This window comes from Hypomesus nipponensis, chromosome 2 (genome assembly GCF_054491055.1).
Source record: "Hypomesus nipponensis isolate SF chromosome 2, ASM5449105v1, whole genome shotgun sequence".
Classification (NCBI taxonomy): Eukaryota; Metazoa; Chordata; class Actinopteri; order Osmeriformes; family Osmeridae; genus Hypomesus; species Hypomesus nipponensis.
In genome coordinates this window covers 11,490,758-11,512,456 of record NC_140362.1, presented here as the reverse complement: position 1 = coordinate 11,512,456, position 21,699 = coordinate 11,490,758, and the positions used below count along the sequence as shown (strand labels likewise).

Sequence of the window (21,699 nt, the reverse complement as noted above, 5' to 3'; positions counted from 1 at the left end):
ACTGATATGGTTCAACATGTTATCATTAAACTGAGCAACATTTTGAAGTTGGCTGCTGAATCTGTGTTTAGAAAATGTGCCACAAAGCAACAACAAAAACAAAAAAACTGCGCATTCCAGATTTCACAGACTTGCATGACTTGCATGATTGCACATATATAAATTTGTATTCACTTAAGGGTTCCCAATTCTAATGAAGTGTTAATATGTATGAGCACACATTATGGTAATCGTCAATTTTTCTGCTGATAACAGACTGTAGGTGATGTGTAGGTTTAATTAAGCATATTATAAGTCAGGATATAAACAAATTCATATTTGGTTTCAACAGCAGATGTATTCAACTCTAGATATTGAGTTATTGTATACCGTATGTAGAGGCTGTGCACATGTAACAGCACACAGCTTATTCTGGAATCACTGGATTAGACGTCAACTATGGAACAGGTTACCATGGAATCCACAAAATCAAGAATAGCATACTGAGGTGGACTCTGGCGCATACTAATGGTCTGTGTGTTTGTATGTAGGTGTGTGTGTGTTTGTTCATGTGTGTGTGTGTGTGTGTGTGTGAGAGAGAGAGAGAGACATAACATTGGATATGATTGCTTTTCACCCTGTCTGCAGAGAGAGAGAGAGAGAGAGAGAGAGAGAGAGAGAGAGAGAGAGAGAGAGAGAGAGAGAGAGAGAGAGAGAGAGAGAGTCCGAGTGAAAACAAAAGATATAAGAATATTTGCTATGGATTGATATTATTTTGCTCTTGTGAATTATTGCGTCTTTTCAGAGTGAGAAAACAGGTTTCTTCCCAACAGCACAGCTTGCTGTTTTGCTCCATGCCTCCTCCAGATGTCAACCTGAAAAACAACACAGCAATAACACGTTAGTGAACCTTATTTTGTTTTTGATTAAACACAACTTAAATGTAAGTTTCTATAACCAACCATTTCCTTCTCGAATAGCACTCCTCCAAAATAATAATAGGTACATTTCTGTTTCTTGACGTCAAGCAGATCTCATTCAAAATTACTGTCATAGTGTTAGTAAAACATTTTAGTCAGACAGTAATGATTCCTTTTATCTCAGGTTTCACTTTTCCATGTGTCCTTGTTTGTTCTTTTCTGGCAGAAGGTAGAACGTCCTGGGATTGCATTTCCATATTTCTGTAAGAAGATCTACCAGGATTTTAGGAGCATGAGGCATCCCGTTGTCTTTCTCAGAAATTAAGATTATTTACATACTGAAGCGAGAATAAAGAGAGGCATTCACTCTCTCTATCTCACACACACACCAGCTGTAGATACATGTATGTGCCCATGTGCAGCATAGTCTCACGGATGTTTGTGTGAGAGTGTTCGAAAGAGAGCGAGCGAGAGCGAGAGCGAGAGCGAGAGAGAGAGAGAGAGAGAGAGACAGAGACAGAGAGAGAGAGAGAGAAATTGGGTAAATTGGGTAAATTGGGTAAATTGGGTAGCTAGACATGGATGACTGTGAGGCCCCCTGCTACACGGAGTTCATGTGGACAGCGCCCGCTAGATAAGAAGCCTGTGAGAATCCTCTGTCGTCTCTGTCCCTGGTTGATTAGACACTGATGGCCCTGTGCTCTTCGTCTGTTGCTCCTGCCTTCACAAATCTGAAGATCAATGATCGTTTCCTCGTGAATCCCTCTGCCACTAAAGTTGTATTTCTGGTATGCCTGTGTGCCACCCTGCCTGTCTCTCTCTCTCTTTCTCTCTCTTTCTCTCTCTCACTCTCGCTCTCTTTCTATATTCTTTTCACTTGCCTCACATAAACCTTTTTTTAAAGAAGCAGACATGCTCATGAAGGCATAGTCTAGAGAGTTGTTGGAGCATACATTTTAAAGTTATTCTTCAGTTATTTTGGCATTTTATTTTTTATTATTGTTGGGAATCCTATAAAACAGCAAAACAAATGACAGCCACTTACATGATATACAGACTGATAGACAGACAACATATTACACAATTTAAATTACATTTTTGTTTGATGGAAATATTTTACTAGAATACCAGATTATTTCAAATATAGGTCAGTCATAAACATTGTGAGATGACATTTATCTTCTTAGATAAGTTCTGAATTGAATATGTTGTGCTTGTCTTGCTTACAGGAGAAACTAGATGTTCAATTTAAATACAGGGCTGTCACTTAAAACTTTAAAAAGAGCAATAAAGAAAATATGTTTGATATTTATTTAAATTTGGCAAGTGTAAATAATAAAACATTAAACTTGAGGCTCTGATGATGACTACAGATATCACTCTATCATGTTACAACAGCTTTTTTACTGATATATGCAAAGCTCTTGAGGCAATATAATAATTCTAAATGAAATTCATAGCTCTGAGCAAATGATGACATTGTCCTGTATCAGAGGGTGAAAATATACACCCTGAAGATATACACTAATATCAAACGCCTGGTAGTTTCCTTCATGTGCTGAATCTTTGTGACTCCCTTGCTTATATAAGTATTTAACTGATTTTACAAATGTAATATAATTGCTGCATAACAATTCAAGTTTAATTCAGCTTCAGTTAAACCTTTATGTCATATACGATCCACCATTGACAAGTTGTTGACTTACAAACACACTTGGAATGTGATACCAAACATGCACTTACCAAACATAAGATATACAGTACAGCAGGTGGATCTTAGTAGTAAAGGTTTTTTACATTTCAATACAGGTTGAAAATTAAGTGTAAAATAAAGTCCTGCTATCCATTCAATAGTTCTGCACTTTGGTTATCATGAACGTCCTGATTGAACGGACAGTTCTGTATGAATCCTCACCACAGAGTGCAAGTGACATTTTAGAAATGTGGTGATGCGTTTACACAATGCCCATAGCAGCATGGAAAAGCAATCTTTGGGGAGATGGCGTGTAAAGTCATACAGCCATGAGAGGTGGTGGTAATGTAATTGGTTTGCTAGAGGTAGAGGCAGATCTGCTGGTAAAAAAAAACTAGATTTTACAATAAGTGGACCAGAATGAATGTTATATTCTGCAACTAATTACAGTTTAATAAAGCAATGTTGAAAGACAGTGACATTAGTTTGTGTCCAATGTACAGTATCCCCTCAATTCAGCTGTGAAGATATACTGGCGTCTAAAAGTCACCTTTGTTTGTAGGGCACAGTCTTATTGACCTGACAGATGTTCTCAAACACTCCAATTGGCTGTTTCTGTGATTTAACTTATCAGATTCCACCTAAAGACTGAAAGGTGAGTCAAATGGCTCTGGAGTTCTAATGATAAATTCCAGCACATTCTCAGTTCAGTGATTTATTTTGGAAGCTCTCAGCTACTGCCTATTAAACTATACCCTACAGTATGGAGAAATAGGAGTTTCACTCTCCATTATGTAGTTTGTCGACCTCCACAATGGTGGTACCCATTGTTTCATTCAATTCTCCAACACTTTCCACAAACGTATTATATTGATGCTCTGTCCACATATCACACGATGGGTTTAGTTACATTGCCCTGAAAACGCAAACGTATTTCCACTGTACTTCAAGGCTTAAACCCAAACTCATTGGGTGCGAGAGGATGAAACTATCCTGCAGTGCCTCGGGTCTGGTCCCCACTGGGGCCGTCGGAGTCATGCTCCCCACTGTGGGGTCCCTGCCGGGCGGACAGGCGGTCCAAAGACCTGGGAGAAGCAGCCAAGTCCCTGGTCCTCTTGGAGCACCAGCACGTAGCCAGGTCAGCTCTGAAAGAAGGTGTGTAGAAACCATAGATGACTGGGTCGCAGCATGTGTTCAGGTTGCCGAAGACAAACAAGGCGTGGTGCACGTATTCCGGCGTGACCTGCAGCATCATGGGTTGGAACCAGTACCAGATGCCCAGCAAGTAGTAGGGTGTCCAGCAGACGGTGAAGGATACCACGATGATGATGGTCATCTTGAGTGTCTTCATACGGGCCTTGGGGATCATGTCTGTGCCACTGCGTCTAAGGCAAGATTCCCCTGCTGTAAAGGTAAGACATTGTTCAATAAACATGAAAGAGACTGTGGTTAGATTATAAAAGACCTCGCCAAAAGATGGTCACATTGAACTCAAGTGAGGGATTCGCTTTTCTGTACTGGGGTACCTTTGTTCTTGTGGTGTTGACGGTTGATCTCGATGAGGATCCGGGTGTAGCAGCAACTCATTACCAGCAGAGGGAACACATAGAGGGTGACGAAGTGAAACATGTTGTAGACTGTCTCCTGCCATCGCTCTTGGAAACTGCCATGGGTCACACACTGGGTGAAGTCCACGCCTTCTGCCTTGATGGCGCGGAAGATAAACAGCTGTGGAACAGAAGGTGGAGAAATACTGTTGTTAACGAAGACATCACTGCACTGCCTGTGGTGTTCTAAGGCCCTGACAATTCTTTGTCGGTCCTTGTGTTTTTACATTATGGATTTAGTTTGTGTCCAGTCCAATTTACATGAGACACTTTGGCAGTATATCTAGTGCAAACAGTCATTTTGTAATGCAGCAGAATTTGTTTTCAGAATTTGTGTTCTAATGAAAACTGGAAAGGCTGACTCATGTTTACTGTGGCCATTTCTGTTTAATTAAAGAAGTTGGCTGGCAGCAACCACCTGACACAACTTCACTGACGAGCCTTCTCTTATTGAATGACTGTCACAATTAGAATGAAGGTGGATTAGTCATTTTGATTTAGTGTCACAGGAGTAGATACTAAAATAGCTTTCAATCTACAATAGTTTGGGAACATTACTCATGTCAAAAGATAAATATTTCATTTTTGTCAACAGTTTAATCTGTTGAGCTAGCTTTGGAATGAAGGACAAGGCATGGTTTCCAAAAACTAGCAAACATAAATCATATGGTTAACATAAAAGTCATAATAGTTTTACAAAAAGCAAGTTCTTTATTTTTTTTACTGATTTGACAGCAGAAGATTTAAACATGCAGTTCTACAGCAGCGTACAGCCTTAGCAAACAGCCTTTTGAAGTCACTGTCGAGTTATCTTGTGAGAACATTGTGAGGTTGTGTCACCTCTCTATAGAGTACTTACATTTGCTCAGTGTTTTAAATCCAAACAGACTGTCCACAAACACATATAAATACAAGGCAAGCACACACACAAACACACATACAGAATTTCCCTCCCACCCCTCCAACACACACTCTTCTCCACCTGCTGCACTCACTGATTCAATAATCTACCAACATATTCTCTCTTCATTCATTCCAGCATTCAATCATTCATTCCAGTATTCAATTAACAGATTTCTGGATCGTGAGAATCTATCAATAAAATTAAGATAATATAGTAAGATGCCTCACACACTGCCTCACACACTATATTTAGAAATCCTCCCCATGATCCACCCCTCTTATTTAACCCATCTGCTTCTATTCCTGGAACAGGGGAGGGGCTATGGTCACGTCTAGGTGGGGGTAGGGGCTGTGGTCACATGGGTGCTCTTGCAATGCGGCATGGCTGCGTACATCTTGGTCGCTACTCTCTCTCTCCTCTCCGCTCTCTCTCTCTCTCTCCCTGGATCAAAACTGAATATACAATTATGGGAGAGGTGCCAGAGGCAAGACGACAGGGCTCTGTGAATCACCCACTTCTACCAGGTGCATAGATAAAATTCCCAGGAGCCCCGGAGTCACCCCTGACAGCAAATGAGCCTTATTTGTTGCTTTGGTCATAAATCTGTCCTCATTAGGGACAGCGTTTTTGAAAAATATGCTTTGATACTATGTTTACCTGTGTTGAGCCCATGACCCTCTTTAATCCCCAAATTGAATTACAAGTCATTTCTTGGTAAATGTGCAAACACATCTACAGGATGTGATGGAGGAGGGTTGCCAGAAATGGCACATTAAAAGCATTTTATCTACGTAACAAATGTAGGACCTAGTAATGTACTTTTACTCGTTAGTATGTAAAAAAAATAAAAATAATGACCAATATTCACATTATAGATGACGTACTTGCAGCCAAATGTGTGTTGTTTTTACGCATTCAACTAAAAAGGGGCTTCTTGTTTACATAAACCCCTCTGTGACCCGAGATGCTCGAACCACACCACACAGATCAATGCTTCATTTCCACTTCCTTTAACATCAACTTTTCAAGGATTCATACATTTTCAATCTTTCACTCAAGACCTTTGAATGACGAAAATTAAGCAAGTGTGTGTGTGTGTGTGTGTGTGTGTGGGGGCACATGTGTATGTGACCTTCACATGATATCTTCAACACCAGCTTACAAATAATGGCCTCCGCCATCCTTCCTTTCTGTCGCGTCATCAGTCACTGGAGAATGAATGCGTAACGGTACATAAAACATGGGTTGTGCACACTGATTGATTATCTGTTCAGCACAGTGGCTTCACTAGGTTATTGAGTAGCACTGCATAACACTCATTTTGTTTAGAGGTCCTAAAAGCTTGGGCCAATTGAGACATCACAACTAGTGATTAGGATTAATCACGTTGCCAAGACCATATGAAATGTTTTAGGTGAATCCATGTGTCAGAATCAGACAAACACCCCTTTTTTCTGCTGCCTTTGTTTTTCTTTATGTCCCACACAGTTCTTCTTCCCTCTCTCAGTCTAATTATCTTCCCCTTTTTCTCTATTCTCTAAGACTCCCCTCCACACAAACACACATACACACATACACACATACACACATACACACACACTTGACCCACTCACCTGTGGGGAGGCCAGCAGCAGACTCAGACTCCAAGCCAATCCCAGCATCCTCTTGTTCCTGTGGTGGGAGTTGAGTGAGTCTAAGGGGTGCAGGATGGCGTGATGCCTATCCAGACTGATAACCACCAGTATGAACGCAGAAGAGTGCATGGCAAACAGCTTGAGGAAGCAGAGCAGTTTACACATGACGTCCCCGCCGTACCACTGCACTGTTATGTTCCAGATGGCATCCAACGGCATCACCACAAACGTCATCATCAGGTCTGCTGTGGCCAGGCTAACGATTAGCGGTCGCAGGTGGGAGGCCAGCCTACGGCCACGCCCTCGGCACACACTGACCAATAGGGCAAGGTTACTGCAGGCGGCAAACAGGAAGAGGACAAAGGTGGCACTGACACGGAATTGGGCGGCACGGGTAAAGGTGGGTGCCTCCCATTCCGTCAGTGATGGGAACTGGGAGGAGTTGGCGACAGGGAGCCCCGGCGACACTGTTGACGCCAGGAAAGACAGGTTCCAAGACATCCTGGAGGAGAGTGGAGATAGTTCATGTTAATTTTGGTTCATACACAATGACTACTTTCCAGTTTCTCCCACATACACAAGAATGAGGATGTTTTACTCAGACTGACTCTTCTTATACTATGTGGTTGCTCATTCAAATCTGAATGTGGGTCGCTCTTCTGCTGAATGCTATTAAGTGTGGGGTTTACTTGGGGTTTTCCATTTTCCTTACAAAGGTCTATCAACCAACTCAGCAGAATATCTGACAGCCATTAGGAGATTAAAAACAATGATCACACAAATCTATATGTGACAGATTGCAATCCCACAGCACTAAAAAGAAAATGTGTGTGCGATAATTGCTCTGTGTTATGTAACTGGGAACTGCTTTTGCAGATAAGTGTGTGTTTTCAGAGCTTCACAACAGACAGCTCTTTTCTAATAAGCCGTCAGAGCAGCCCCTTTATTGTTAATAACAAATACAAAGTCTCTGCAGCATAACCAATGCAATTAATAAACCAGTTGTCAACTTGTAAACTTGTAAATCTGACAATTTTTTCAAATTAACTTGTGTTCATTAACCTTGCTTGGTCTACTAAATATCCTTAACTTGAGCTAAACATATTTATTATGCCCGTCTGATCTCACTCGTGTGAGTGCTTCAAATGTTGTTGATGTAAAGGGGTATAAAGTAGACTTTTGATTAAACGTACTTTGTATATATTAATGTAAATAAACCAGAATATAGGAATGAAAAATAGTCAACAGATTTCCCAAACATTTCATGTTTTGCATGCCTATGCATATTACCTATTACCCGTGTACTGTACAAATACAGCAAATATATATATGCTGAGTTGCATTTGTAATAACAAGACAGCATTTCCCTAAATCACATCCATGCAATGCATCATTTATTAAACACTGAAAGGTCACATAAAGCAAGATCAATTCTGCAGTGTTCTACACAACATAAAAGTTCAACATCAAACAAACCACCACAATCAATGTCTCAACTCCAATAAACCAGCTGTTACCAAGATATTGGAAGCACTTTGTCATCAGAGGCCAAAACAATAACTTTTGACTGAAAATATACCACACCAGCACCCACACAAAAGTGGGTTCAAGGAAAGGCCAGAAAAGGAACTACAACACAGCCTAGTTGACTTTGGGAACATGATTTATCTGTTTCTTTACTACATTATGGCCTGTAGAAATCACCTTCCACATACAAGGCAGTTTCACCCTGCTTGTGTGTGGCCTAGGCAACAGTCATTATTGCCTTCAAGCTGCATTGTGTGGCCAGTTGTGACGAGTGAATCATTGTGGCACAATGACGTACACAGGTGGAAGAAGGGAGATATAGGTTTCATCACACCTCTGGACTGTGAACAATCTAATCAAAGCTTGGTTTAGGCTCAGATACTAGGTTCTACCCAGCCCATAACTATAATGTCATAGTGACATGGTTGGGTAAAATAATTGTCCGCATCTGCCTTGGCAGCCCACATAATTCTTCAAAAGAAATTAAAGATTTACAGAGGTTCTTCAGTTCTATTTGGGTGAATCATTCCTAATTCCCGGTGGAACAGTTTATAGGTGGAAGGATTCTAAGTGGCAAGATTTTATGATGACTACCAAGGTATTTCACACCAAGACAACCTCAAAACAGTATAAGCAGCATCTTGAAGACATTCGTTGTTTGGGTGCAGTAAAATTGAGTTGATTCATGACAAGAAGAGCCACTGGACAGTATGCCACATGTAGCATCTTCCCTCCTGACAATATTGGCTTAAGGCTCGATGTAGAGGACCAGTAGCTCTGACCTAGAGCTGTCAAAGCTTCACACTCCTCCCTGCCATGTGAATACTAACAAAGTGATGTTGCTTTGGCATGGAGGGACACGGTTTTTCTGCTCCACGGTTCTGCCATAGAGAAATGTCCTTGTGCAACGTGCCACACAAACCATTGCAATCCAATCTTCGTTTTCTTGTCATCAAACCAACCCTGTAGGGACTAATAGTGTTTATAAATCTTCTACAAAGGGCATGTCATTTGTTAGAAATAAAGTGCAGAGGCTGTTCAGTCTTTGTCCACGGGCTAATGTGAGGGGTGGAGTCAACAGCCAATGAATCCTGAAGCCCTTTTGGCATGAAATGTTGTGCATCTTTCAGTGATAAGTGATTTCATCCCTTTAAAAAAAGTATAGAAATGTCTTCTTGTCATGGTTTTTGACATCTTAAGTGGATGTGCCCTCAATTAATTTAATCTGCTCCGTGTCTGCATTTGTGTTCCATTAAATAATTGATGTATGACTTTATAGCCCAGTGCTCGACAAAAAACTATTCCCAAATTGAGAGGGTCAAGAGGAAGTCAAAGACCTGTTTGGTCTTTGTTTAATTAGAATTGGCTACTTCCTGTTTCTGAAGGTATCATGGATATCATCATGGATCCTATGTCATCATAGGATGACATCATTCCACGATTGAGAGTTGATGTCTTTGCTTCAACATCAACCCTTGCATCAATTGCAGTAAAGTGCACAATTTATTTATGTTTTTGAGGGTTGTTCCTTCAGTTTTTGAGGAATGTGGAGACTACATCTGAACAACAGAGACTGAATTAAACCCTATCATTCATATCTCCAAAATGAATTTTGTACCATCACATTTCTCAGAATGTTATTTACTTCGGACCAAGAACTCTATGTATTTTAAATGTCTGTGCTTGTCTGTTTGTAGAATTGAGGCTTACTGGAATCCTACAATCCAAATGAGCGACATCTCATTGCAACATTTGGGACATCATGTCCACAACAATTTCCCAACATGATGACCTCCCTGCCGGTCATTCTCTATTGACCATGACTGTCCACTGTCGGGTTATTCTCCTGAAAGCACCCAGTTGATTCACTGTGAAGCATCTCTTGGAAAGGTCGCTACTGATAACATCGACACTGCAGTCAGAACGGCACAAACCCAGCCTTGATGGCCCATGCACCATTCCCCACTCCTGCTTAATTCAACAACCTTGGATGTGTTTGTGTGTGTGTTTATAATTAGGTCTGTAAGTGGACCAGCAATTAAACAAATATTTTGTAGGAGTGATTTTCATACTTACATTAACATTTAGCAGACGCTCTTATCCAGAGCGACTTACAGTAAAGTACAAGGACATTCCCCCCGAGTCAAGTAGGGTCAAGTGCCTTGCCCAAGGACACAAAGTCATTCGGCACAACCGGGAATCAAACCAAAAATCAAATAATCAAATAATGGGGACTCATTCAGGATGTTTCCTTTGAGTTAACCTGTTAGAGCAGTGGTTCTCAATCCTGGTCTTTGGGGGCCCCTGTCCTGCATGTTTTAGATATTTCCCTGCTCCAACACACCTGATTTAAATGAATGGGTCGTTGTCGTTGTCTAAAACATGCAGGGCAGGACCAGGATTGAGAACCATTGCATTAGAGGACACCTGCGAACGCTTGAGGAACAGGTTTGGTGAAACCTGTTAAACCCCAACACTGAGCTGACCAACAGCCAGAATTGATGGCACTGGCACACCTTTAGATATACACAGAAATGTTAATTCCAGTGCAGAAACCTAAATTACTGCACACATCATGGTTAAGATTGGGTCAAGTTTTACCCTGTGGTTTTGCGCTACCAAGGAACATTTGAAACTGTGAGACAAATCGTCAGAACACCGGGTCTAACATTTGTACGTCATGTCCCGTCTCTCTGCTCTTTGATTTGATCCTTTAAGCTCGAGCTCGGTTAGCACGTGTAGAAGCATCCTTGAGATCCATTAAAAGATGAACGTGGTTTCACGTTTCAGCACTTCCGTTTCATAGTAGATTCTGACGCATGCATTCACACGCGTTCTTCACATTTTCACACGCACCCTAACACACACGAACGCAAGCACACCTAATGATCTTCCCGGTTACTCAAAATCAATTGCTACATCAATGAATTAAACTCTTCCAACACCAGCTCCAGGTCCAATGCTGCTCATATACCTGTACACTTTAAAGTCGAAGACTCGTTAGCTGCGAATGGCTTCGCTGCACTTTTGAAAGTGAACTTGGATGTATTTTTAGGAGCAGTTATTGTTATTTCGCCCACTGAGGCATCCCTGGCTCGAGAAGGTGATCCTCATTCATATCTGAAGGAGTATCAAGTTTCGCAGTACATCTTTCATTGCTACAGCCTATACCTACATCAGACGAGGTATTTCTAGCTACGCTGTAGCCCCAAAGGCACTTCACTGTTATTTTAATGTCGACTGATTTTGGGAAATGCTTTAGACTAGCAATCTGAGTAGGCAAATTGTTTAAGAAACTTAAAGTAGTAGAAACAGTTTGGCCAACCAGTAGAGTAGATTGTAAACTAAAATAATATGTGAGGAAGCATATGCATTTAGTTTCAAAGTCTCATTTTGCTGAGTAACTGTCAGTTAGCTAAAGCCTATTAGGCTGATTCAGTTCAGTTCAACCTTCCTGATATAGCCTATAATGCATCAAAATGAGTCATAGCCTACCTTGAAATGCTCAGGTCACTTGGATCAACATTCTTTACTGGATGTAACCTTAGTGTTGATTGGAAATTCCAATTTTAAAGTTCTGTTATGTAATAAAAAATTATGTTTCATTTTCCGTGAAAAGCATGTGAAATAAGTCTTCAAAGTAGGTAGGCTATTCTTTTCCGGGATCCAATTTCTTTGACGTTTTTTCAATGTTTTAATTTAGCTTAGTAACCTATTAATTGATGAAAGTATTTTGTCTATTCAAAAAGCTCCCTACTACATCAATCTTTCTCAAAGATCTGTCCGTTTGGTCCACGGAAGGCAAATCAGGCTACGCATCTGACTGCAGTGGCGACCACTTGATTCTGTCCCACTAGCGCTGTATTTCAGAGAACTAAGCGGGTGCTGTTCGCATACTTAGTGCTGAAAGGCGAAGAGTGCTGGTCGGAGTAGATTGATGGTCTTGAACAAATCGTATATAAATTGACAATATTTTCCGTCATACTGGTTTCCCTAAAATAAAAAATGAAAGTAGAGAAGGTAACCGTTCTAGCAGTTTGGATCTTCAGCAGTCAGTTTCCGCTAAATCCTATTAGTTTGAATATAAGAAAACCAGAATATGCATGTAGTCAGTGTGCAGACAAATGGTTTTATTGATCTGCTGAGACGGCTACATAAAGATTGACGCTGTTTGCCCCGTACCTCTAGCATTTTTACCGGCTCAAGCACTGTGGTCAGTGAACGACTGGATTAGTCAGTTTACTCCCCCCACCCCCCTGTGTCAATCTGTAAAGCGATTCCAGTGGGGGTGAGTCTTCTTACATCAAGGAAACTCACAGTTGAGGTTTCATTTGAGGGCCATCTGCAAAGCTAAGACTGAATTCCACAAGATACGCCCTATAGAACCAAATAATGAAAGCAGATTGAGTGGTCGATTGTGACAGTGAAGTATTGTTTCAATATAACTTCCTTTCCAGTGGTAGAAAATTAGTTGCTTATTTGATTTAAAACATTATGAATATTATTTTAATGAAAAGCAGAACACATTTTAATATTGGCAAACAATAGAATGCATTGACAGCCAAAGCCATTTTTTAAATTATAATTTATTCCATGATTCATAACCCACAGTCAATTGTACATGTGAATAAGTGCACATCAGTACAGATCAATCTGTGAAATGTTCCCAGAGCCCTTTTCCATACAATTCTATTGCTTTCTAAGCCATTATTAGAAATAATTAAAGCCTACATAGAAATATAATGAAAGGTATGAGGCCCTTAGACAAATATCAACAAATATCAATAATCAACAAAACCCCCCAAGAACAATATTTACATGCACATACCAGTACAAATTTGACAAATTGAGGCTATAAAACATTTTTGGTGAATGGCTAGTTAGTACTTAATTACACCATTCACATGACTGTACATATTCGAGACTTCCACTTTTTAATCAGGGCTGTGGCATCTTCATTAACCGATCCACTAGTAGGTGGAGCCTCTTGGTCTTCGATCAATGGGGTCTCACTTCAACAGGAAAATAACTTGAGTATTGCGGGTCCTAGCCTTCCTCAATCTCCTTTCTGCACATTTCATTAGAAACCACACATCCATCATTTTCCTTACCTGTTAATTTGCAGTTTCCCAGTTTTGATACTTTCGTACAAATGTTCACCTGCAGAGAAATACAACAGCATTTCATTCAGCTGTCAAATCTGGTTCTAAAGGAGGATCTGAGAGTGGGGATCAGGTCCTTTTTTTATAATCCATTCAGAATGGTGGCACTCCAGCACCTTATTTCATGTCAGCACAAGATGTTCATCAATGACACTGTCTCACATGAAGATCGTTACAATAATACAAATTTTTGTACATTTTGTACAATTTGTACATGCCGTGTTAGCAAGTCCCTCACCTTTGATTTCACAAAAACCTGCAGTCCCAACACAATATTTTTACATTCCAGATTTTATAGGAGTTGCCCTTGTATGGTCATGTGACTGAATGTATTTAATACATCCTGGATATTACAGGAGGATTTGCCCCTCAGGATTTCTTAAAAGAGCTGACTGTCGTCAAGTTGCATCGATGTTATGATACCTACTTTGCTGAGTGTTCCCAATGCTGCCAGAGATGCTCTGGTTCTGGTAGTGTGGGTCTGGGTGCTCATATGTATTGTTTAGGTTTCTGGACAAATAAAGAGTGGAGGAAACATTGGAGCAAAGCAATCTTCTCCTGACAACATCTGCAGGGTAATTAAAATGACTTTTGACTCTGTGGCGAAAGGTGAGAGGAGAAACTGGATTCATGGAGTGGGTAAAACAGGAGGATTTCACACAAGCACACAGACAGTACATGTCTGCACACGCTCACAGACACTAAGCCCTGTCAACACTCTAACTGTACAAGAGTCAAGGCAATCTTCAGTTATAGTGGAAAAAGAAGAATTTACTGGGTAGCTGGTGCGTATGTTTGCACGTGAAAGACTGAGAGACTGAGCAAAGGAGTCTGTGTGCGTGTGGATGGTTTGGTGTATCATCATCATCAGTCAAGGTCAAAGCTCCTCCTGTGTGTTTATTGTCTTTGCGTGCATGTGCTTAAACCTTCCCTGCTTGGACTCTATTGATAAATGCACAGCCTGCTAATGATTCTCTATTCTCCTCATTATATGACTTTGCCGCAGAGACGGATGCTCCCCAAGCCCTCCATCTCTGTTGTAGGTGAATTACACCAGGATACTGCCACATTGCAAAAATACACAACATAAGATGACGGTCTTAATTGGTAGGTTATGAAAAGCCTTTGACTTAACCGTATGTGAAATGCAGTTGTAAGCACTTAACGAAGCTATCATTCACAAAATAAAGTGTATTCATGGGGGGGGGGGTTTCCCTGTTCAATTATAGATGTGCATGTGTACATTTGTAAGAAACAGAGGGTGGTGAACACAGAAAACACAAACACAGTTTGTTCAGGTGTGTATATACAGTATGTGTCATACTATATCATTTGTATGTGTGTGTTGAGGGGCGGGGGTACCTTACCTATTGGCCCCAGGAAGCACAGTCACATGGCCTGACTGCTCTGGTGCCCCTCCCCTGAGAGGTGACACGTGCCCAGCTTCCTCTCCTGTGGTCTCTCTCTGTGTCTGGTCTCCATCCTGGCCCAGGGCTCCCACTCCCCCCACCTGCTCCTGGGAAGACCCTCCTACGGAGTCAGCTCCACTCACTAAGGACCAACAGTAGTCATATGTTTCATAAAGGCACACATGCCAAATGAAGTGAAATACGCTTACAACAAGTTAACAACCACTTTTAGTCACCTGCTCAGAAAATTTTCACATTCTCACATTGCAAACACACTTGTGTACTTGCTTTCGAAAAGGCAGGCAAACACGCAATGGAATGTCAATGTTGGGAGCTTACTCTGGGGGCCACCCTTCACCCTGTGCCCATTTGAAAGGCCACCCCTGTGGTGTTGGGTGGATTCCGGGTCCAGAGTTTGGAGGCCTGGCCCTGGCTTGGTGCCTTTGATGTCAGGCAGCCTACAGTATTCAGGGTGAATTAAGAACACACTGAAATCCCACAGCCTATTGGGCAGCCTTAGGAAATGTCAGCAGCACTCCTCTTTCTACCGCACAACCATCTGCAGTGGTATGAAATATAAATGACTTGTGTCTAAATGTCAATTATCAACAATAGTGGCCTGTCGATTTGTGCTTAGTCTCACCTTGCAGCCTGTCCCGGAAGAATCCCATTGTGGGAGGGTCGATGAGGACCAGGACCTCTCTGTGAAAGAAAAACAAGGTGATGTTGACAAGCCTTGGAAACATCCTTGAATCGCTCTGCCCATCCATACTACTGCTCTGCTACCAGAAACACTTGTAAAGGAGTCGTACACATATTTAAATGGGAGTCTTCGATCAAACACGAAAATAACTTATCTCAGCTAAGAGCCACTAAATGCACATTTCATCAGATCCACAACCGAGAAATCTCCATTCACTTTTTGCACAGGATGACTTAAAAAGTTAACCAGACCAGTACTGCTAACCACAAACTACACAGATTATTGTATAACATCACTGATCAATTCCAATGTGCAAAGGGGTACATGTTGCGTGTACCTGTAATCTGCCAGGGGTGGTCAGAGAGAGGGTTAGTTGCAGAGTGTCACTCAGCTTGTTGACCAGACGCTCCTGGACACTACTGGAGGAGTCCTGGAAGATCAGAGGGACGTACACAGACTGACAGTTAGACTGCTATTATGGCTTTGATTCACATCACTAAAACGAGTGGATGAAATGGTCGAGTGTAAAACCTGGTTGCTAAAATGTAAAAAATCAGATATTAATGACATATGTATGTGCAGAGCCAAAACAGCTCAAATGATGTCCAAATAATAGTTGTGGAGTGCACCGATCTGCAAACGGTCCTTTTTCCTACGTGCGATTGATCTTACAGTGACTGCATTGGTGTGTTAACAATGGACTGAATTGATCCAAGCTCACCTTACACTGTGAAAGAGCTCCCAAAGCTTGCTTGTAATACTGCGTAGCTTTCTTCAGGTCTCTCAGCTTGAAGCGAGCCTCACCCAACCCCTCATACGCTTGACATTGCCCCTTATAGTCGTCTGGGGAGGAAAGAGGGAGGGCGGGGGGAAAAGAATGAAGCCCCATTATATTGAATGATAGATTGAGAGAGAGAGAGGGAGAGAGGGAGAGAGAGAGGAAGAGAGAGAGGAAGAGAGAGAGAGAGGGAGGGATAGGGAGAGAGAGAGGGAGAGAGAGAGTGAACAAAAGATACATACAGAGAGAAAATCAGGAAAGTTAATTGGGAAAAAATATAATAAAGGAAGACAGAAAAGAGCAGGTGGTGAAAGACAGAGAAGGAGGGAGGCAGGGATGAGAGAGAAAAGGAAAAGGTGAGAGGAAGATCATTGCGTAGGCAACAGGGAGCGCTATGAGGTACTTGGTGACAGTGACAGATCATTAGAGGATGTGGATAACAGCGGTGGGGGGCGGTGATGAGGGGGGGGGGGGGCATCACACAGGTTGCTGTTGGCCCATTTGGAGTCCAGATATCCAGAGATGTTGACATTTGATAGATATAAATCGAAGTTGGACAGAGATATCTAGAATCATTCATGTGGTCTGATGCAATCCAGCTATTCCAGGATACAATGCAAGCTACTAAAGGAGAGGATATGATTTGCCAACTGAAAAGGTCAGCAGTTTACCCAAATGTGATGTTGGGATCTGAAAACAGTAACATAGCCTTCCACATACAGACTTTTTAAAGCTTGCCTGTTGCTCCACTGGCTAACGCAAACCCATGTCTAAATGAATTACGCATGGGTCAGTAGCAGAAGAAAGCTGACGAAAATATGACTGGGTCCACCAGGACTACCTGTGTCTTTGAAGGCCTGCAGGGCGTGGAGGTAGTTCTCAGCAGCTTCCTCATGCTGGCCCAGCTGACTAAGGGCAAAGCCCAGGTTACTGAAGCACCTTCCCTGGGAACGGCGACTCCCCTGGGAGCCTGGAGAGATGGAGTGGAGTACCTATGAGGTAAATGCACCGGGGCTAATGGCGGAGGGCCTTTAAAACACTCAGCTTCCCACTTGAGACACGTTTTCTTGCGGCTAACAGATCTTTTCGTGCCGCGGTCCTTTCTGCACATTCCTTCGATTGGAGCTGACGCACATGCTGTTCAAAAGTACACACGCTACGTCAGCATGAGTCATTAAGCAGTGCTGTCGTAAGCACTCTGGTGACTCTTGCAGGAGTACCCCTGGGTGAGTTTGGTCCCAAACACATACACACACACACACACACACAAGCAGACACATAATTCACTTGTCCAAATGAGAGCTGTCCAGAGACAAATTAAAGCCATTATTAAAGCCATGTACTGTAGGGCACACACAAAGCCATAAAACACACATGCACACACACACACATAATTAAATGGCTAAAATGACATGCCTTTACACCCACTTAAACAGACGTACACCACCATCATGTAGGGTACTGTCTAATGCACCTCCAGTATTAATAGGTAGGAGAGTATGTGAGCGGAGCTCTCTCATGCAACCACTATTTCATCTTTCGGATCGTTTACCATCATTCTGTCTTCCTTTTGGGCTTTTTTAGTCATCCTCTTCCTCGTTTCCCTAACCCTCTCTGTTATGTCTTTCTTCTCAACCTCTCTATTCTGCCTTTCACCTCTCGCTATCTTTCCCTAACTGTTCACTCTCTTTCAATATGAACTGTGTCCACCCCCCCCCCACCCCCCAGTACCTCCACCCCCCCCACCCCCATGCTCACCGTGCAAGCTGGCTGCCTGAGTGTGGTATTCCAGGGCCTGCCTGTACTTGCCCAGGGAGTTGTGCGCGGCACCCAGGTTCTGCAGGACCACTGCCAGCCTGCTGGGCTTGGCCCCAATGCCAGCTAGGGGCAGTGCCCGCTCATAGCAGCTTGCAGCCTCCTGAAACAGCTTCAGCTGGGAGAAACTCAAGCCCAGGTCATTGTACAGGTCACCTGGCAAAGGCACGGGAGAAGTAGAAGAGAGACAGAGGGTGCACCGAAGGAAAGAAGGAAGGGGGGGGGGGGGGGGGAGAGGGAGAGGGGGATGATGTGTGCGGGTGGCAGCCTTTTTTATTAGAAAGAAATATGACAGATGATTCTAAAATGAGTCCCTCTTTACTTGGCTTCGACTGCCCAGCACAATCTGACCTACATTGCAGGCGGTAATCTACCTACCCAGTGACTCTGGGTCTTTGATGTTCTCGCTAAGTTCCAGGCACTCTGTCAGCACGTTGATGATGTCATCCATGGTGAAGTCATCGGACCGGAGCATGTGACTTCCTGCCTCTTTGAGGGCCATGGCTGCAGTGTCCAGTTTGCCTGCCACCTTGTAGCTCTCCCCGGCCCTCTGGTAGCTGCTGGCAGCCAAGCTCCACTCCTGCTTGCACAGATCATAGGTCTGATCCATAACCAAGTCTTCAGAAAAATGCCTGTACACTTCCTGTTTTGTTTTACTGGAATACAAATTATATTAAATCCTGCGTGCTTTCAGCAAGACTTGAACATAAGACTTGAACATATGGAGATACTGTAGAGGGCAGAAGCATGCACACAATTATGCCAAGTCCCCATCGTGGGAAAAATCAATGTTCTGCGATGGCGGTGAGATTGAAACCCTGATTGCTGCTCTTCAGTTCTTCAATTTGGATGAATGCTCCCCAGGTAATGACCCATTCACTACACAAGGAAAAAAGACTGTCTCACATAATAAAATGAGTGATAGGATCGTCCAATCACCTGATTGTCTGCTTGCTAAAATTTTCTTGGGATCTTTAATCACGGTTCTTGGTGAATAAATGCTTTGTCCGTTAGTGTATCCAGACCAAATCCATAAGCTTAAAGTATTCTTAAAGAGTTCTGCATGTGCAGACGTTATGAGGGTGGTTAAATGCTGCTTCAGCAACTTACTAATGGGCCACAGAATGCAAAGCTCCATATACAGTAATCCTTCCCTATTACGAAGCAAGGCATGCATTTATTAGACGGAAGGGAAATTGATTTGTGGGCAATATCCTACTTCAGAAGGGCATCCCTCAAGCGCACATCTTTTTCATTTCCCACATCTCGTTTTCTCATGATAAAAAGTAGGATGAAATACATGCTTAAGTTAAGATAACATATAAGATAAACTGTATGAAAGGTAAGCTCAGATGATATTTCATTGTGGAGCAAACAATGTTATATATCATCAAGTTTTAGATGCAGGAACTCTATTCTTCAGTGTCAGAGGCTATGACAAGGGCGTTATTTTTGTGATGCATCACAATGCAAGCATGCTAGCAACATTGCAGCACGAATACACAGAGAGACTCAGAAGATGACACGGCAAGGTTTCGCTTTGGGCACATCCAAATAACCTCGTAGCATGTTTCATGTAAGTACTGTATCTTGAGTGACAATGCAATCCCCATGACGCACTGTAAAAAGGTGTGTATGCAGACCTGCAAGAGGAGATGACAGTGAGCCATCTTCATGCATGTGTCCCCCTCACTGGCACCATCCCCCTGGGAGCGATACAGCTGGGCGGCCTGGAGGTAGTGTCCTGTCGCCTGGCCAAGCTCACCAAGCACATCGCGGGCCACGCCCAGGTTGAACTGGAGATCTGCAACCCGCTCCCCCCGCTCTCCAGGTTGGGCGCGTGTCAGGAATTCAAGACCCTTCTGGGGCTTGCCCGCCTCCACATACGCGGCACCCAGATTAAAGGCGCATACCCGCTGGACCCGGGTCTCTTTTAGCTGTGGGTGTGGGGAGGGTGGGGGTTAGAGAAATGGTACACTGGGTAATAATACACTGGCTTACACTAAATAGGATGTTAACAGCTTGATATGCTTGCTAAGATACAGGGATCTGGGGTTGGATCTCACTCAAACTCAATCCAGTACGTCTGTATAATGCACGAGTTGTATGTGTGTGTAGTGCATGGGCCTGTAGGGCTAATTAATACAAATTCTATGGAAGCTTTGAAGCATTTTGAAGCAGCTGAGAGTTAGACTGAACATGTGTATTATGCAGGAAGGATGTACTAGCTGATATGGCTAATTAAAATCACCTCTACAGAAGCTTTGAAGGCCTTTTTGAAGTAGCTGAGGGCTTCCTCACAATTGCCCCCCTGTAGGGCACTGTGCCCAGAGGCAGTGAGCTCGTCGATGTCCGCATGGACTGTTGCAACCCCAGTGCCATTGTCCTTGCACTTAACAGCCCTGTCACTTTTCTTTTTCCTCTTCTTGCCTTCTTGTGACGGAGAGCTATCGGATGCCATGTTGGGCTTGGCGGGGGGTTCTACAGGGGAGCATTATGATGACACTGCAGGAGAGAGAAAGAGAGAGGGAGAGATTAGAAAGGTCTAATAATATCACTACGCAACCACTCTGTAGGTAAACACAAAGGCGACTTGATAGACGGGCGGCATACTGCCCCCCTTCGGTAGCTGAGAGATTTGACATGTGAGGCGTTGATGTTGACATGTGGTGACTCACTGCCTGTCCCCTTTGAATAAATGTTTAATCATCTGTCTAATGTAACACCTGGTTTACTGACAAACGCAGTCAAATTATATAGCTATAGTTAACTGGCTATCAACTTTGACATATTCTACACAGTACTGTAGCATAACTGGGTCGCAATTAAGTTACAGTTTTTCTTGCCAGCTTCAATCTTATCACGTTACTAGGCACGACTACAGTACTGTTGCTTGTAGCTCAAATATACACTTACATTTTCAAGATAATAGGCCATCCAAAGAGTTATTGATTCAATGTATTGCGATTCATCTGGATTGCTGATATTCTTCGGTGATAGTGGAGCATGTTAATTATGCCTGTGGGCAATAGGTAGTCTATTGTTAGCTTTAGGTTTTGACAATGCTTAGCTAGCTACTAGCTAAACGTTCCCAAGTCTGGTTTGACTCCGTTGCCATAGCAATCTTAATTAGGAAGTGTGGACAAGGACAACTAAAAAAGCCACAACTTTTTTACGACTGATTATTTCATAAGAGAGAAAATCTATGCATCTAATTTCAAGTTTAATATATCTACATTATGTACGTGGTTCAATAAGTAATCATAAGATCTAGTGGGCTACTATCGATTTTCTGTCAGTCTGTGCGCACATGAGTGTCTAAAATAAACTTCATGTACCGTAATGCAACGTTTTCATCCAATGGCTACTATAACCATAGGTGTATATATATATATCTATGACTATAACTAGGTGTGTTCGACTTCATGCAGCGCCGACGGCGCCGACAGTCGGCTACAGCCGGCTGCCTTGAAGCAGAGAATGCCATTGGCTGCTTCACTCAGCCGGGCTGCAGTCGGCTGCAGGCGACGCCGGCGCTGCATGAAGTCGAATACACCTACTGTTTGAT

General features: G+C 42.6%; 2 protein-coding genes across 3 annotated transcripts; both read right to left on the bottom strand.

Annotated features, from left to right (window-relative positions):
* Positions 1–1,875: 1,875 nt before the first annotated feature.
* gnrhr3 (gonadotropin releasing hormone receptor 3) lies at positions 1,876–12,043 on the bottom strand. Of its 2 annotated transcripts, none has more exons than XM_084706063.1 (4): positions 11,760–12,043; positions 6,717–7,239; positions 4,119–4,320; positions 1,876–3,996 (listed from the first exon to the last, which is right to left on the bottom strand). In XM_084706063.1, exons 2-4 carry the CDS (start codon positions 7,236–7,238, stop codon positions 3,581–3,583), a joined length of 1,140 nt encoding a protein of 379 aa, XP_084562189.1. In that variant the 5' UTR covers position 7,239; positions 11,760–12,043; the 3' UTR covers positions 1,876–3,580. The 2 variants fall into 2 exon arrangements, with proteins under 2 accessions (XP_084562189.1, XP_084562197.1); XM_084706071.1 differs by having other exon boundaries at positions 1,876–3,993.
* An 816-nt stretch (positions 12,044–12,859) lies between these two features.
* Positions 12,860–21,510, bottom strand: ttc24 (tetratricopeptide repeat domain 24). The gene is made up of 15 exons (XM_084706052.1): positions 21,470–21,510; positions 21,048–21,150; positions 20,383–20,636; positions 19,775–20,068; positions 18,510–18,711; positions 18,075–18,287; positions 17,158–17,286; positions 16,260–16,381; positions 15,876–15,968; positions 15,479–15,537; positions 15,175–15,293; positions 14,794–14,977; positions 13,854–13,936; positions 13,376–13,424; positions 12,860–13,276 (listed from the first exon to the last, which is right to left on the bottom strand). Exons 3-15 carry the CDS (start codon positions 20,590–20,592, stop codon positions 13,165–13,167), a joined length of 1,869 nt encoding a protein of 622 aa, XP_084562178.1. The 5' UTR covers positions 20,593–20,636; positions 21,048–21,150; positions 21,470–21,510; the 3' UTR covers positions 12,860–13,164.
* Positions 21,511–21,699: the final 189 nt, after the last annotated feature.

Bases quoted from the DNA above. Each gene is read 5' to 3' on its own strand.
- gnrhr3 (XM_084706063.1), bottom strand. From the start codon at position 7,238: ATGTCTTGGAACCTGTCTTTCCTGGCGTCAACAGTGTCGCCGGGGCTC. The intron at 4,321-6,716 runs GTGAGTGGGTCA...TCTGTTCCACAG, and splicing joins TGCTGCTGGCCTCCCCACAG to CTGTTTATCTTCCGCGCCAT. The intron at 3,997-4,118 runs GTACCCCAGTAC...TTACCTTTACAG, and splicing joins TCAACACCACAAGAACAAAG to CAGGGGAATCTTGCCTTAGA.
- ttc24 (XM_084706052.1), bottom strand. From the start codon at position 20,592: ATGGCATCCGATAGCTCTCCGTCACAAGAAGGCAAGAAGAGGAAAAAG. The intron at 18,712-19,774 runs GTCTGCATACAC...CTGTGCAAGCAG, and splicing joins ACTGTCATCTCCTCTTGCAG to GAGTGGAGCTTGGCTGCCAG. The intron at 18,288-18,509 runs GTAGGTAGATTA...TGCCTTTGCCAG, and splicing joins CAAAGACCCAGAGTCACTGG to GTGACCTGTACAATGACCTG.